Source organism: Scyliorhinus torazame, chromosome 19, assembly GCF_047496885.1.
Source record: "Scyliorhinus torazame isolate Kashiwa2021f chromosome 19, sScyTor2.1, whole genome shotgun sequence".
Classification (NCBI taxonomy): Eukaryota; Metazoa; Chordata; class Chondrichthyes; order Carcharhiniformes; family Scyliorhinidae; genus Scyliorhinus; species Scyliorhinus torazame.
This window is the reverse complement of record NC_092725.1, coordinates 6,389,665-6,404,219: the sequence shown is the minus strand read 5'-3', so window position 1 is coordinate 6,404,219 and position 14,555 is coordinate 6,389,665. Positions and strand designations below refer to the sequence as shown.

General features: G+C 49.6%; 1 protein-coding gene across 2 annotated transcripts in view; it reads left to right on the top strand.

Annotated features, from left to right (window-relative positions):
- The window catches only part of LOC140395994 (SH2B adapter protein 1-like), a 41,779-nt gene extending 40,580 nt beyond the window's left edge, over positions 1-1,199 (top strand). The window contains exon 10 of one of the 2 annotated variants that reach the window (XR_011936425.1): positions 411-540. Coding sequence is in view for 1 of the 2 variants with exons in the window: in XM_072484030.1 (XP_072340131.1) it covers positions 411-811 (401 nt within the window). In the remaining variant the exon portion in view is untranslated. Of the gene's footprint in view, positions 1-410 lie in introns of both variants that reach the window. The other variant, XM_072484030.1, reaches the window with a different exon arrangement.
- The last annotated feature ends 13,356 nt before the right edge of the window (positions 1,200-14,555 follow it).

Sequence of the window (14,555 nt, the reverse complement as noted above, 5' to 3'; positions counted from 1 at the left end):
TCTGGTTAGACCACACTGGGAGCACCGTGTACAGTTCTGGTCTGTTAGACCACACTGGGAGCACTGTGTACAGTTCTGGTCTGGTTAGACCACACTGGGAGCACTGTGTACAGTTCTGGTCTGGTTAGACCACACTGGGAGCACCGTGTACAGTTCTGGTCTGGTTAGACCACACTGGGAGCGGGGTTGCTTGTGAGGGGCAAGGCGTGGGGTGGGTAGAGGAAAGGATGGCTGATTGTGGGGGGGGGGGGGGGGGGGGGGGGGGGGGGGGGGGGTGGTACGCCATTGATTTTATTTTAGCCTTCTTACACGTAGTTCCACTGACAACTGATTCTCTTTGTGTGTGTCTCTCTCCCTCTCCTGACTGTCTCTCGATTTGTTCCCCCCCCTCGCCCTCTGTCTATTTGTAGAGGTGACCATGTCGCATAACCCCCGCCGGCCCCGCTGCTGGCCCCCGCGCCACCGTCGCGGCAACAGAGCTTTGGAGAAGGGGCTGAACCGCTCTTGGTACCGGCTGAGCGACTCGCTGCCCAGGACGGGGCGCTTCTCGGGCCCCGCGCCGCCCGGCGGGCCCCCGGACCGACAGGAGGAGGCGGAAGAGGACGAGGCGACGAGGGCCCCGGCGGCGACGGAGGAGGAGCGGCCACCGGCGGAGCCGGGGCCCCCCGGGGGGGACGCGGTCTGCCTCGGCGGCAGCCCCCGGCTTGCCCGGCAGCCGCCTCCCCCGCCGCAGAACCCCCGCCCCGCCTCCGAGGAGCCTCCGGAGGCGGGGCAAGCCAGGGCTGTGGATAATCAGTATTCCTTCATCTGATCAGTGTCGGCTGGGGGGAGGGGAGTGGGCGGGGGGGGGGCATATCAAGCTGTGGGCGCGCGTCACGGGGACGGCGGGCCAAGCGAGCTTATTCCCTGCCCCACCCCCACCCTCACCTTCTCCCTCCCCACCTCCTCCCAGCTCCCGGGGTGAGGGGGGAATGGTACGAGAGAGAATAAGGTGAGGGGGGGGGGGGGGGAGAGACTGAAAGCGCTCACCAAGGTACGAGAAAGAGAGAGAGAGAGAGAACGTGACGGGCAAGGAGGAGATATTCCCGCTCGCTCACAACCAACCTTCCCTGTCGCTGAGGTCAAGGTTCGCCGTTTGGGACTCTTGGGGGCAAGGGCGGAAAATGCCAGATTTCGCCGTGGACCCTGACCTGTGCTGCTTCGGGGCGGGGGGGAATCGAAAGTGGGGTTTGGAGGAAGGGGGCCTGGGGTGCGGGGTGGTGGTCGGTGGGCAAGTCCAGTCTGGTCCGCCCAAGCGTGGCCGAGGACGGTGCGGAGGAGAGCGATTGCCCCTCCCCCACCTCGACTGGCCTCTTGTTCAGTTTGAAAAGGGAGGGCCTGGACGTGTTCCTTGTGCTTGCGGAGGATGCGTCCCGCCGCGCGAACAGAGACGAAGTGAGGTGCGGCGCGTGCTCTGCGGGACCTGCGCTGGCGGGAGGGGGGGGGGCGGTGGGGATTATTCGGCGAGGGGGGACGTCCATCACGGGGCGACAGACATTGAGCAGGGATGAATCGGCGGCACCCTCAATCTCTCTCTCTCTCTCGCTCCCTCCATCCCTCCCTGGGTGATATTCCTGATCACCGGGTCTACCGTAATTAACACTACAATCCTTGCGCACTTTTGACATTCCCTCCCCCTTCCCCCTCCCTACCTCCCATCCCCACCACCGAGGAATGTCTGACACTACAGTCCCTTAACACTACCTTCCTTAATTGGCGGGGGGGGGGGGTTGGCCATGCCGCGTTACCACGCGGGCGCACAGCGGCGATCGGTTTGCGAGCGGAGCGCGCGACTGTGGAGAACGCAGCGAGGAATTGTTGGCTCGCCACGATCGCGCAACCTCCCCAGTCTCTTCCCCCCCCCCCCACACACACACACACATTCTCTTTCTTTCTCCCCCACCCCCTCCCACACATATTCTCCCCTCCCCAGTTTCTGTTCAACCGAACTGAAAGGCTGCAATGCCCGGACGCGTCCTTCGAGCACCGCGGCGGAGGAGTTGCCGAGGTGCTCACGCACGTGGCGGGGGAGGGGGGGGTGTGAGTGGGCTAGGGGACGCGTCCGGGCAGCACCTCCCTCGCTGCCACCCTACCAGGTTTGCTGCCCGCCCAGCTGCTGCTGTGACTCTTAGGGGGCGGGGGGGGGGGCGGACGGTGCGGCCTTGTGGCACCCCAGGCCTGTCCCGCGGCTCTTCCTCATGCCTCGGCCCACCGGGAGCGAGCGAATCGCGGAGATCTGTGCGAAGGGCCCTGGTCGCGCAAATTCCACCACCAGCAAATCCCCCCCCCCCCCTCGGCCATCCCACCACCTCTCTGCTCCCCAAATCCCCCCCCCCCCCAATCCCAGAACAACCTCCTACTTCTGCGAATCTCCGCGGCGCCTGTTACGGGGGGGGGGGGGGGGGATGGGCGGTGGGGCACCCTCCCCTCATTCGGTTACTCTCTCGCCGTGTCTTTTATTTTCTCTTCTGCATATAACTATTTCTTGTAACGATGTACCTTTTTAAATTATTTATGATGTTTTGAGATTTCCACGGCCTCGTCTCTTGCGTTGTTATTTCCGCGCAGCCGAGTCGGCGATTCGCCGCGGGGCCTAGACGAGGCTCTCCCGACGCGGGGATTCGTAAGGGCATCAGAACTAGGAGCAGGAGTCGGCCACCTGGCCCCTCGAGCCTGCTCCACCATTTCAATGAGATCATGGCTGTTTTGTGGACTCAGCTCCACTTTCCGGCCCGAACACCATAACCCTTAATCCCTTTATTCTTCAAAATCTATCTATCTTTATCTTAAAAACATTTAATGAAGGAGCCTCTACTGCTTCACTGGGCAAGGAATTCCATAGATTCACAACCTTTGGGTGAAGAAGTTCCTCCTAAACTCAGTCCTAAATCTACTTCCCTTATTTTGAGGCTATGCCCCTAGTTCTGCTTTCACCCGCCAGTGGAAACAACCTGCCCGCATCTATCCTATCTATTCCCTTCATAATCTTATATGTTTCTATAAGATCCCCCCTCATCCTTCTAAATTCCAGCGAGTACAGTCCCAGTCTACTCAACCTCTCCTCGTAATCCAACCCCTTCAGCTCTGGGATTAACCTAGTGAATCTCCTCTGCACACCCTCCAGTGCCAGTACGTCCTTTCTCAGGTAAGGAGACCAAAACTGAACACAATACTCCAGGTGTGGCCTCACTAATACCTTATACAATTGCAGCATAACCTCCCTAGTCTTAAACTCCATCCCTCTAGCAATGAAGGACAAAACTCAATTAGCCTTCTTAATCACCTGTTGCACCTGAAAACCAACTTTTTGCGACTCATGCACTAGCACACCCAGGTCTCTCTGCACAGCAGCATGTTTTAATATTTTATCATTTAAATAATAATCCCTTTTGCTGTTATTCTTACCAAAATGGATAACCTCACATTTGTCAACATTGTATTCCATCTGCCAGACCCTAGCCCATTCACTTAGCCTGTCCAAATCCCTCTGCAGACTGCCAGTATCCTCTGCACTTTTTGCTTTACCACTTATCTTAGTGTCGTCTGCAAACTTGGACACATTGCCCTTGGTCCCCAACTCCAAGTCATCTATGTAAATTGTGAACAGTTGTGGGCCCAACACTGATCCCTGAGGGACACCACTAGCTACTGATTGCCAACCTGAGAAACACCCATTAATCCCCACTCTTTGCTTTCTATTAATTAACCAATCCTCTATCCATGCTACTACTTTCCCCTTAATGCCATTCATCTTTATCTTATGCAGCAACCTTTTGTGTGGCACCTTGTCAAAGGCTTTCTGGAAATCCAGATATACCACATCCATTGGCTCCCCGTTATCTACCGCTCTGTTAATGTCCTCAAAAAATTCCACTAAATTAGTTAGGCACGACCTGCCCTTTATGAACCCATGCTGCGTCTGCCCAATGGGACAATTTCCATCCAGATGCCTCGCTATTTCTTCCTTGATGATAGATTCCAGCATCTTCCGTACAACCGAAGTTAAGCTAACTGGCCCATAATTATAATTAAATTATAATTACAATTCGCCTAGTCCTCTCCCGTAGCCCTGCATCTTCTTCATATCAAACACCAATCCAATTCCCTCCGTGAGAGCCTCGATTCGAACCCGTGTTCGCTCACTCGGGGCAGAGACTCGAACCACTCACCGGGTGAAGGCGTGTCTCTGTCGATATTCTGACCAATCACCCTCCAGTCTTTGAACCCCCCCCACCATTTCCCGATCCTCTCGTCAATGCGAACAGTCTCTCGATCTGTCACCCGCATCCAAATCTCCTCTTGACTTTCTCCTCTCCGTGCAGAACAGTCCCTGACGTCTCCTCCCGCCACGTCGCGGAGCTTCCTCCTCCCTGGAAGCGTCCTCGTCAAACTTTTCCTGTCTGCCACCGTTTCTCCCCCCCCCCCCTCTCTCTCTCACTCTCTCGCTCTGCCTCTCATTGAGCTCTCCAGCACGGAAAAGACCCATCAGCCAATAGTATGCGCGCGCCAGTCAAAAAACAACCATTCTAGCCCCATTTCCCAGCAGGGGCCCAGAGCCGTGTCTGCCCTGGGGTCGCAAGCGCTCCTCTGAATCCTTCTGAAATGTTCTGAAGGTCTCTGCCTCCACCCCCCCCCCCCCCCCCCTCTTTCAGGCAGTGAGTCCCAGACTCCCACCCCCCTCTGGGGGAAAAGGTTTTTCCTCACCCCCCCCCCCCTCGAAACCTCCCGCCCCTCACCTTAAATCTCTGCCCCCCCTGGTCACAGATCCCTCCGCCAAGGGGAAACGTTATCTACTCTATCTGTGCCCCTCATAATTTTATACATCTCAGTCCCGTCCCCCCTCAGTCTCCTGTGCTCCACGGAAAACAGCCCCAGTCTGTCCAATCTCTCCTCATAACTAACACTCTCCAGTCCAGGCAGCATCCGGGTAACTCTCCTGTGCCCCCTTTCCAGTGGCTGTCACCTCCCTCCTGTAATGGGGATTCCAGAACTGCCCACAATACTCTCGCTGTGGCCTAACCAACGTTTTATACAGTTCCAGCATAACCTCCCGGCTCTCAAACTCTCCGCCTCGGCTAATAAAGGCAAGTTTACCACAGGCCTCTTAACCACTGTGTCCACCTGCTCTGCTACCTTAAGGGACGGGTGTACATACACACCAAGGTCCCTCTGATCCTCGGTGCTTCCCAGGGTCCTGCCGTTTATCCTGTATTCCCCTCGCCTTGTTTGTCCTGCCCAAGGGCATCACCTCACATTTTGAGGGGGGTAGAGGGTAGAATGACACAGTGGTTAACACTGTCGCTTCACTGGGCAGCACGGTAGCATGGTGGTTAGCACAATTGCTTCACAGGTCCAGGGTCCCAGGTTCGATTCCCGGCTTGGGTCACTGTCTGTGCGGAGTCTTCACACCCTCCCCTTGTCTGCGTGGGTTTCCTCCGGGTGCTCCGGTTTCCTCCCACAAGTCCCGAAAGACGCGCTGTTCGGTAATTTGAACATTCTGAATTCTCCCTCTGTGACCCGAACAGGCGGTGGAGTGTGGCGACTAGGAGCTTTTCACAGTAACTTCATTGCAGCGTTAATGTAAGCCTACTTGTGACAAGATTATTATAGAGGGGGGGGATGTGTGAGAGGGCAGGGGTGGCACAGTGGTTAGCACCGCTGCTTCTCCAGGGACGAGGGTTCAACTCGATATGGAGTTTGCAATTCCTTCCCGTGTGCGCGTGGGTTTCCTCCGGCTGCTCCGGTTTCCTCCCACAGTCCAAAGCTGTGCAGGTTAGATGGATTGGCCGTGCTAAATTGCCCCTAGTGTCCAAAAGGTTAGGTGGGGTTACGGGGACAGGGTGGAGGCGTGGGCTTAAGTGGGGTGCTCTTTCCCAAGGGCTGGTGCAGACTCGATGGGCCGAATGGCCGGCACTGCAGGGATTATATGATCTATGAATGTGTGAGAGGCGGAGGGGGCACTGTTGAGATAAAACAGTGAGGGTGGGGGGGGGGAAGGTGGTGAGCACGGAGGAGAGCGAGAGGCAGTATGAGGAAAGGATTAGACTAATTGCAAAGTGGTGGAGTGGATGGGCCCAGAGCGAGTAAGGGAAGGGAGGGAAGGGGCGGGAGAAAGGGACAGGGAGGGCAGGCAAAGAGGGAAAGTGTGCCAAGCAAGATGGAATCATAAATGTGACTCCCCCCCAAAACCTGTCCACCATCGACAAGGACACAAGTCAGGGGTGTGATGGGACCCTCTCCACTTGCCTGGATGGGTGCGGCTCCCAACAACACTCGGGAAGCTCGACACCATCCGGGACAAAGCAGCTCCCGCTCGATCGTCACCTACAAGATGCACTGCAGCCACTCGCCGAGGCTCCTTCAACAACGAACCCGAAGGGGCAGCGGAAACATCTGGAACAGCTGCCATCGACAAGATCCCGATCCTCCCCAGGACACGTTTTCCAGACTGGCACGTCTCTCCGCCGTTCCTTCGCTGTCACTGGGTCAGGATGTTGGAACTCCCTCCCTAACAGCCGGGTCGGTGCACCGACGTCACAGTGGACTGCAGAGGATCAAGATGCTGGCTCACGCAGAACCTTCCCGCGCGGCAATTAGGGATGGGGAACAATTACTGGGCTCGGCAAACATGCCCAGATCAATAAAAAACATGTTGGCTCCAGTGGAGCAGGTAATACTGGGAGCCAGTCTGTAACTCCCGGGTATCTGTTATTCTATCTATAAACTCCTGGATTAGATTCCAGTCTAACTCACTCCCGGGTATCTGTTATTCTATCTATAAACCACTCGGTTAGATTCCAGTCTGTAACTCCCGGGTATCTGTTATTCTATCTGTAAACCCCTCGGTTAGATTCCAGTCTGCAACTCCCGGGTCTCTGTTATTCTATCTGTAAACCCCTCGGTTAGATTCCAGTCTGCAACTCCCGGGTATCTGTTATTCTATCTATAAACTCCCGGATTAGATTCCAGTCTGTAACTCCCGGGTATCTGTTATTCTATCTGTAAACTCCTCGGTTAGATTCCAGTCTGTAACTCCCGGGTATCTGTTATTCTATCTATAAACCCCTCGGTTAGATTCCAGTCTGTAACTCCCGGGTATCTGTTATTCTATCTATAAACTCCTCGGTTAGATTCCAGTCTGTAACTCCCGGGTATCTGTTATTCTATCTGTAAACCCCTCGGTTAGATTCCAGTCTGTAACTCCCGGGTATCTGTTATTCTATCTATAAACCCCTCGGTTAGATTCCAGTCTGTAACTCCCGGGTATCTGTTATTCTATCTGTAAACCCCTCGGTTAGATTCCAGTCTGCAACTCCCGGGTATCTGTTATTCTATCTGTAAACCCCTCGGTTAGATTCCAGTCTGCAACTCCCGGGTATCTGTTATTCTATCTGTAAACCCCTCGGTTAGATTCCAGTCTGTAACTCCCGGGTATCTGTTATTCTATCTGTAAACCCCTCGGTTAGATTCCAGTCCGTAACTCCCGGGTATCTGTTATTCTATCTGTAAACTCCTCGGTTAGATTCCAGTCCGTAACTCCCGGGTATCTGTTATTCTATCTATAAACCCCTCGGTTAGATTCCAGTCCGCAATTCCCGGGTATCTGTTATTCTATCTGTAAACCCCTCGGTTAGATTCCAGTCCGCAATTCCCGGGTATCTGTTATTCTATCTGTAAACCCCTCGGTTAGATTCCAGTCTGCAACTCCCGGGTATCTGTTATTCTATCTATAAACCCCTCGGTTAGATTCCAGTCTGTAACTCCCGGGTATCTGTTATTCTATCTGTAAACCCCTCGGTTAGATTCCAGTCTGTAACTCCCGGGTATCTGTTATTCTATCTGTAAACCCCTCGGTTAGATTCCAGTCTGTAACTCCCGGGTATCTGTTATTCTATCTGTAAACCCCTCGGTTAGATTCCAGTCTGCAACTCCCGGGTATCTGTTATTCTATCTATAAACCCCTCGGTTAGATTCCAGTCTGTAACTCCCGGGTATCTGTTATTCTATCTGTAAACCCCTCGGTTAGATTCCAGTCTGTAACTCCCGGGTATCTGTTATTCTATCTATAAACCCCTCGATTAGATTCCAGTCTGTAACTCCCGGGTATCTGTTATTCTATCTGCAAACCCCTCGGTTAGATTCCAGTCTGTAACTCCCGGGTATCTGTTATTCTATCTGTAAACCCCTCGGTTAGATTCCAGTCTGCAACTCCCGGGTATCTGTTATTCTATATATAAACCCCTCGGTTAGATTCCAGTCCGTAACTCCCGGGTATCTGTTATTCTATCTGTAAACTCCTCGGTTAGATTCCAGTCTGCAACTCCCGGGTATCTGTTATTCTATCTATAAACCCCTCGGTTAGATTCCAGTCTGTAACTCCCGGGTATCTGTTATTCTATCTATAAACTCCTCGGTTAGATTCCAGTCTGTAACTCCCGGGTATCTGTTATTCTATCTGTAAACTCCTCGGTTAGATTCCAGTCTGCAACTCCCGGGTATCTGTTATTCTATCTATAAACCCCTCGGTTAGATTCCAGTCTGTAACTCCCGGGTATCTGTTATTCTATCTATAAACTCCTCGGTTAGATTCCAGTCTGTAACTCCCGGGTATCTGTTATTCTATCTATAAACTCCTCGGTTAGATTCCAGTCTGTAACTCCCGGGTATCTGTTATTCTATCTGTAAACTCCTCGATTAGATTCCAGTCTGTAACTCACTCCCGGGTATCTGTTATTCTATCTATAAACCCCTCGGTTAGATTCCAGTCTGTAACTCCCGGGTATCTGTTATTCTATCTATAAACCCCTCGGTTAGATTCCAGTCTGCAACTCCCGGGTATCTGTTATTCTATCTATAAACCCCTCGGTTAGATTCCAGTCTGTAACTCCCGGGTATCTGTTATTCTATCTATAAACCCCTCGGTTAGATTCCAGTCTGCAACTCCCGGGTATCTGTTATTCTATCTATAAACCCCTCGGTTAGATTCCAGTCTGCAACTCCAGGGTATCTGTTATTCTATCTATAAACCCCTCGGTTAGATTCCAGTCTGTAACTCCCGGGTATCTGTTATTCTATCTATAAAACCCTCGGTTAGATTCCAGTCTGCAACTCCCGGGTATCTGTTATTCTATCTATAAACCCCTCGGTTAGATTCCAGTCTGTAACTCCCGGGTATCTGTTATTCTATCTGTAAACCCCTCGGTTAGATTCCAGTCTGTAACTCCCGGGTATCTGTTATTCTACCTGTAAACTCCTCGGTTAGATTCCAGTCTGTAACTCCCGGGTATCTGTTATTCTATATATAAACCACCCCGAACCCCTCGATTAGATTCCAATCTGTAACTCACTCCCGGGTATCTGTTATTCTATCTATAAACTCCTCGGTTAGATTCCAGTCTGTAACTCACTCCCGGGTATCTGTTATTCTATCTATAAACCCCTCAGTTAGATTCCAGTCTGTAACTCCCGGGTATCTGTTATTCTATCTGTAAACTCCTCGATTCGATTCCAGTCTGTAACTCCCGGGTATCTGTTATTCTATCTATAAACCCCTCGGTTAGATTCCAGTCTGTAACTCACTCCCGGGTATCTGTTATTCTATCTATAAACCCCTCGGTTAGATTCCAGTCTGCAACTCCCGGGTCTCTGTTATTCTATCTATAAACTCCTCGGTTAGATTCCTGTCTGCAACTCCCGGGTCTCTGTTATTCTATCTATAAACTCCTCGGTTAGATTCCAGTCTGTAACTCCCGGGTATCTGTTATTCTATCTATAAACCCCTCGGTTAGATTCCAGTCTGTAGCTCCCGGGTATCTGTTATTCTATATACAAACCCCTCGGTTAGATTCCAGTCTGTAACTCCCGGGTATCTGTTATTCTATCTATAAACTCCTCGGTTAGATTCCAGTCTGTAACTCCCGGGTATCTGTTATTCTATCTATAAACCCCTCGGTTAGATTCCAGTCTGTAACTCCCGGGTATCTGTTATTCTATATATAAACCCCTCGGTTAGATTCCAGTCTGTAACTCCCGGGTATCTGTTATTCTATCTATAAACTCCTCGGTTAGATTCCAGTCTGTAACTCCCGGGTATCTGTTATTCTATCTATAAACCACCCCGAACCCCTCGATTAGATTCCAGTCTGTAACTCACTCCCGGGTATCTGTTATTCTATCTATAAACCCCTCGATTAGGTTCCAGTCTGTAACTCCCGGGTATCTGTTATTCTATCTGTAAACCCCTCGGTTAGATTCCAGTCTGTAACTCCCGGGTATCTGTTATTCTATCTACAAACTCCTCGGTTAGATTCCAGTCTGTAACTCCCGGGTATCTGTTATTCTATCTGTAAACCCCTCGGTTAGATTCCAGTCTGTAACTCACTCCCGGGTATGTGTTATTCTATCTATAAACTCCTCGGTTAGATTCCAGTCTGTAACTCCCGGGTATCTGTTATTCTATCTATAAACCCCTCGGTTAGATTCCAGTCTGTAACTCCCGGGTATCTGTTATTCTATCTATAAACTCCTCGGTTAGATTCCAGTCTGTAACTCCCGGGTATCTGTTATTCTATATATAAACCACCCCGAACCCCTCGATTAGATTCCAGTCTGTAACTCACTCCCGGGTATCTGTTATTCTATATATAAACCACCCCGAACCCCTCGATTAGATTCCAGGATTGTAACTCACTCCCGGGTATCTGTTATTCTATATATAAACCACCCCGAACCCCTCGATTAGATTCCAGTCGGTAACTCAATCCCGGGTATCTGTTATTCTATATATAAACCACCCTGAACCCCTCGATTAGATTCCAGTCTGTAACTCCCTCCCGGGTATCTGTTATTCTGTATACAACTACCCCGAACCCCTCGATTAGATTCCAGTCGGTAACTCAATCCCGGGTATCTGTTACTCTATATATAAACCACCCCAAACCCCTCGATTAGATTCCAGTCTGTAACTCACTCCTGGGTATCTGTTAATATATATATATACCACCCCGAACACCTCGATTAGATTCCAGTCTGTAACTCACTCCTGGGTATCTGTTAATATATATATATACACCACCCGGAACCCCTCGATTAGATTCCAGTCTGTAACTCACTCCCGGGTATCTGTTATTCTATATATAAACCACCCCGAAGCCCTCGATTCGATTCCAGTCTGTAACTCACTCCCGGGTATCTGTTATTCTATATATAAACCACCCTGAACCCCTCGATTCGATTCCAGTCTGTAACTCACTCCCGGGTATCTGTTATTCTACATATAAACCACCCTGAACCCCTCGATTAGATTCCAGTCTGTAACTCACTCCCGGGTATCTGTTATTCTTTATATAAACCACCCCGAACCCCTCGATTAGATTCCAGTCGGTAACTCAATCCCGGGTATCTGTAATTCTATATATAAACCACCCTGAACCCCTCGATTAGATTCCAGTCTGTAACTCCCTCCCGGGTATCTGTTATTCTGTATACAACCACCCCGAACCCCTCGATTAGATTCCAGTCGGTAACTCAATCCCGGGTATCTGTTACTCTATATATATATATATATATATATATATACCACCCCGAACACCTCGATTAGATTCCAGTCTGTAACTCACTCCTGGGTATCTGTCAATATATATATATACACCACCCCGAAGCCCTCGATTAGATTCCAGTCTGTAACTCACTAGCGGGTATCTGTTATTCTATATATAAACCACCCTGAACCCCTCGATTCGATTCCAGTCTGTAACTCACTCCCGGGTATCTGTTATTCTACATATAAACCACCCTGAACCCCTCGATTAGATTCCAGTCTGTAACTCACTCCCGGGTATCTGTTATTCTTTATATAAACCACCCCGAACCCCTCGATTAGATTCCAGTCTGTAACTCACTCCCGGGTATCTGTTATTCTACATATAAACCACCCTGAACCCCTCGATTAGATTCCAGTCTGTAACTCACTCCCGGGTATCTGTTACTCTTTATATAAACCACCCTGAACCCCTCGATTAGATTCCAGTCTGTAACTCACTCCCGGGTATCTGTTATTCTTTATATAAACCACCCCGAACCCCTCGATTAGATTCCAGTCTGTACCTCAGTCCCGGGTATCTGTTATTCTATCTATAAACCCCTCGATTAGATTCCAGTCTGTAACTCAGTCGTGGGTATCTACTATATATATATATATATATATAAACCACCCCGAACCCCTGGATTAGATTCCAGACTGTAACTCTCCCGGGTCTCTGTTATTCTATCTATAAACCCCTCGATTAGATTCCAGTCTGTAACTCACTCCCGGGTATCCGTTATTCTATATATAAACCACCCCGAACCCCTCGATTAGATTCCAGTCTGTAACTCACTCCTGGGTATCTGTTATTCTATATATAAACCACCCCGAACCCCTCGATTAGATTCCAGTCTGTAACTCACTCCTGGGTATCTGTTATTCTATATATAAACCACCCCGAACCCCTCGATTAGATTCCAGTCTGTAACTCACTCCCCAGTATCTGTTTTATATATAAACCACCCCGAACCCCTCGGTTAGATTCCAGTCTGTAACTCACTCCCGGGTATCTGTAATTCAATATATAAACCACCCCGAATCCCTCAAATGGATTCCAGTCTGTAACTCACTCCCGGGTATCTGTTATTCTATCTACAAACCCCTCGGTTAGATTCCAGTCTGTAACTCCCGGGTATCTGTTATTCTATCTATAAACTCCTCGGTTAGATTCCAGTCTGGAACTCCCGGGTATCTGTTATTCTATCTACAAACCCCTCGATTAGATTCCAGTCTGTAACTCCCGGGTATCTGTTATTCTATCTATAAACCCCTCGGTTAGATTCCAGTCTGCAACTCCCGGGTATCTGTTATTCTATCTATAAACCCCTTGGTTAGATTCCAGTCTGCAACTCCCGGGTATCTGTTATTCTATCTATAAACCCCTCTATTAGATTCCAGTCTGTAACTCCCGGGTATCTGTTATTCTATCTATAAACCCCTCTATTAGATTCCAGTCTGTAACTCCCGGGTATCTGTTATTCTATCCATAAACCCCTCGGTTAGATTCCAGTCTGTAACTCCTGAGTATCTGTTATTCTAGCTATAAATCCCTCGGTTAGATTCCAGTCTGTAACTCCCGGGTATCTGTTATTCTATCTGTAAACTCCTCGGTTAGATTCCAGTCTGCAACTCCCGGGTATCTGTTATTCTATCTATAAACTCCTCGGTTAGATTCCAGTCTGTAACTCCCGGGTATCTGTTATTCTATCTATAAACCCCCCGGTTAGATTCCAGTCTGTAACTCCCGGGTATCTGTTATTCTATCTATAAACCCCTCGGTTCGATTCCAGTCTGCAACTCCCGGGTATCTGTTATTCTATCTATAAACCCCTCGGTTAGATTCCAGTCTGTAACTCCCGGGTATCTGTTATTCTATCTATAAACCCCTCGGTTAGATTCCAGTCTGCAACTCCCGGGTATCTGTTATTCTATCTATAAACCCCTCGGTTAGATTCCAGTCTGTAACTCCCGGGTATCTGTTATTCTATCTGTAAACCCCTCGGTTAGATTCCAGTCTGTAACTCCCGGGTATCTGTTATTCTATCTGTAAACTCCTCGATTCGATTCCAGTCTGTAACTCCCGGGTATCTGTTATTCTATATATAAACCCCTCGGTTAGATTCCAGTCTGTAACTCACTCCCGGGTATCTGTTATTCTATCTATAAACCCCTCGGTTAGATTCCAGTCTGTAACTCACTCCCGGGTATCTGTTATTCTATCTATAAACCCCTCGGTTAGATTCCAGTCTGTAACTCACTCCCGGGTATCTGTTATTCTATCTATAAACCCCTCGGTTAGATTCCAGTCTGTAACTCACTCCCGGGTATCTGTTATTCTATCTATAAACCCCTCGGTTAGATTCCAGTCTGTAACTCCCGGGTATCTGTTATTCTATCTATAAACCCCTCGGTTAGATTCCAGTCTGTAACTCACTCCCGGGTATCTGTTATTCTATATATAAACCACCCCGAACCCCTCGATTAGATTCCAGTCTGTAACTCACTCCCGGGTATCTGTTATTCTATCTATAAACCCCTCAGTTAGATTCCAGTCTGTAACTCCCGGGTATCTGTTATTCTATCTGTAAACTCCTCGATTCGATTCCAGTCTGTAACTCCCGGGTATCTGTTATTCTATCTATAAACCCCTCGGTTAGATTCCAGTCTGTAACTCACTCCCGGGTATCTGTTATTCTATCTATAAACCCCTCGGTTAGATTCCAGTCTGTAACTCACTCCCGGGTATCTGTTATTCTATCTATAAACCCCTCGGTTAGATTCCAGTCTGTAACTCCTGGGTATCTGTTATTCTATCTGTAAACCCCTCGGTTAGATTCCAGTCTGTAACTCCCGGGTATCTGTTATTCTATCTATAAACTCCTCGGTTAGATTCCAGTCTGCAACTCCCGGGTATCTGTTATTCTATCTATAA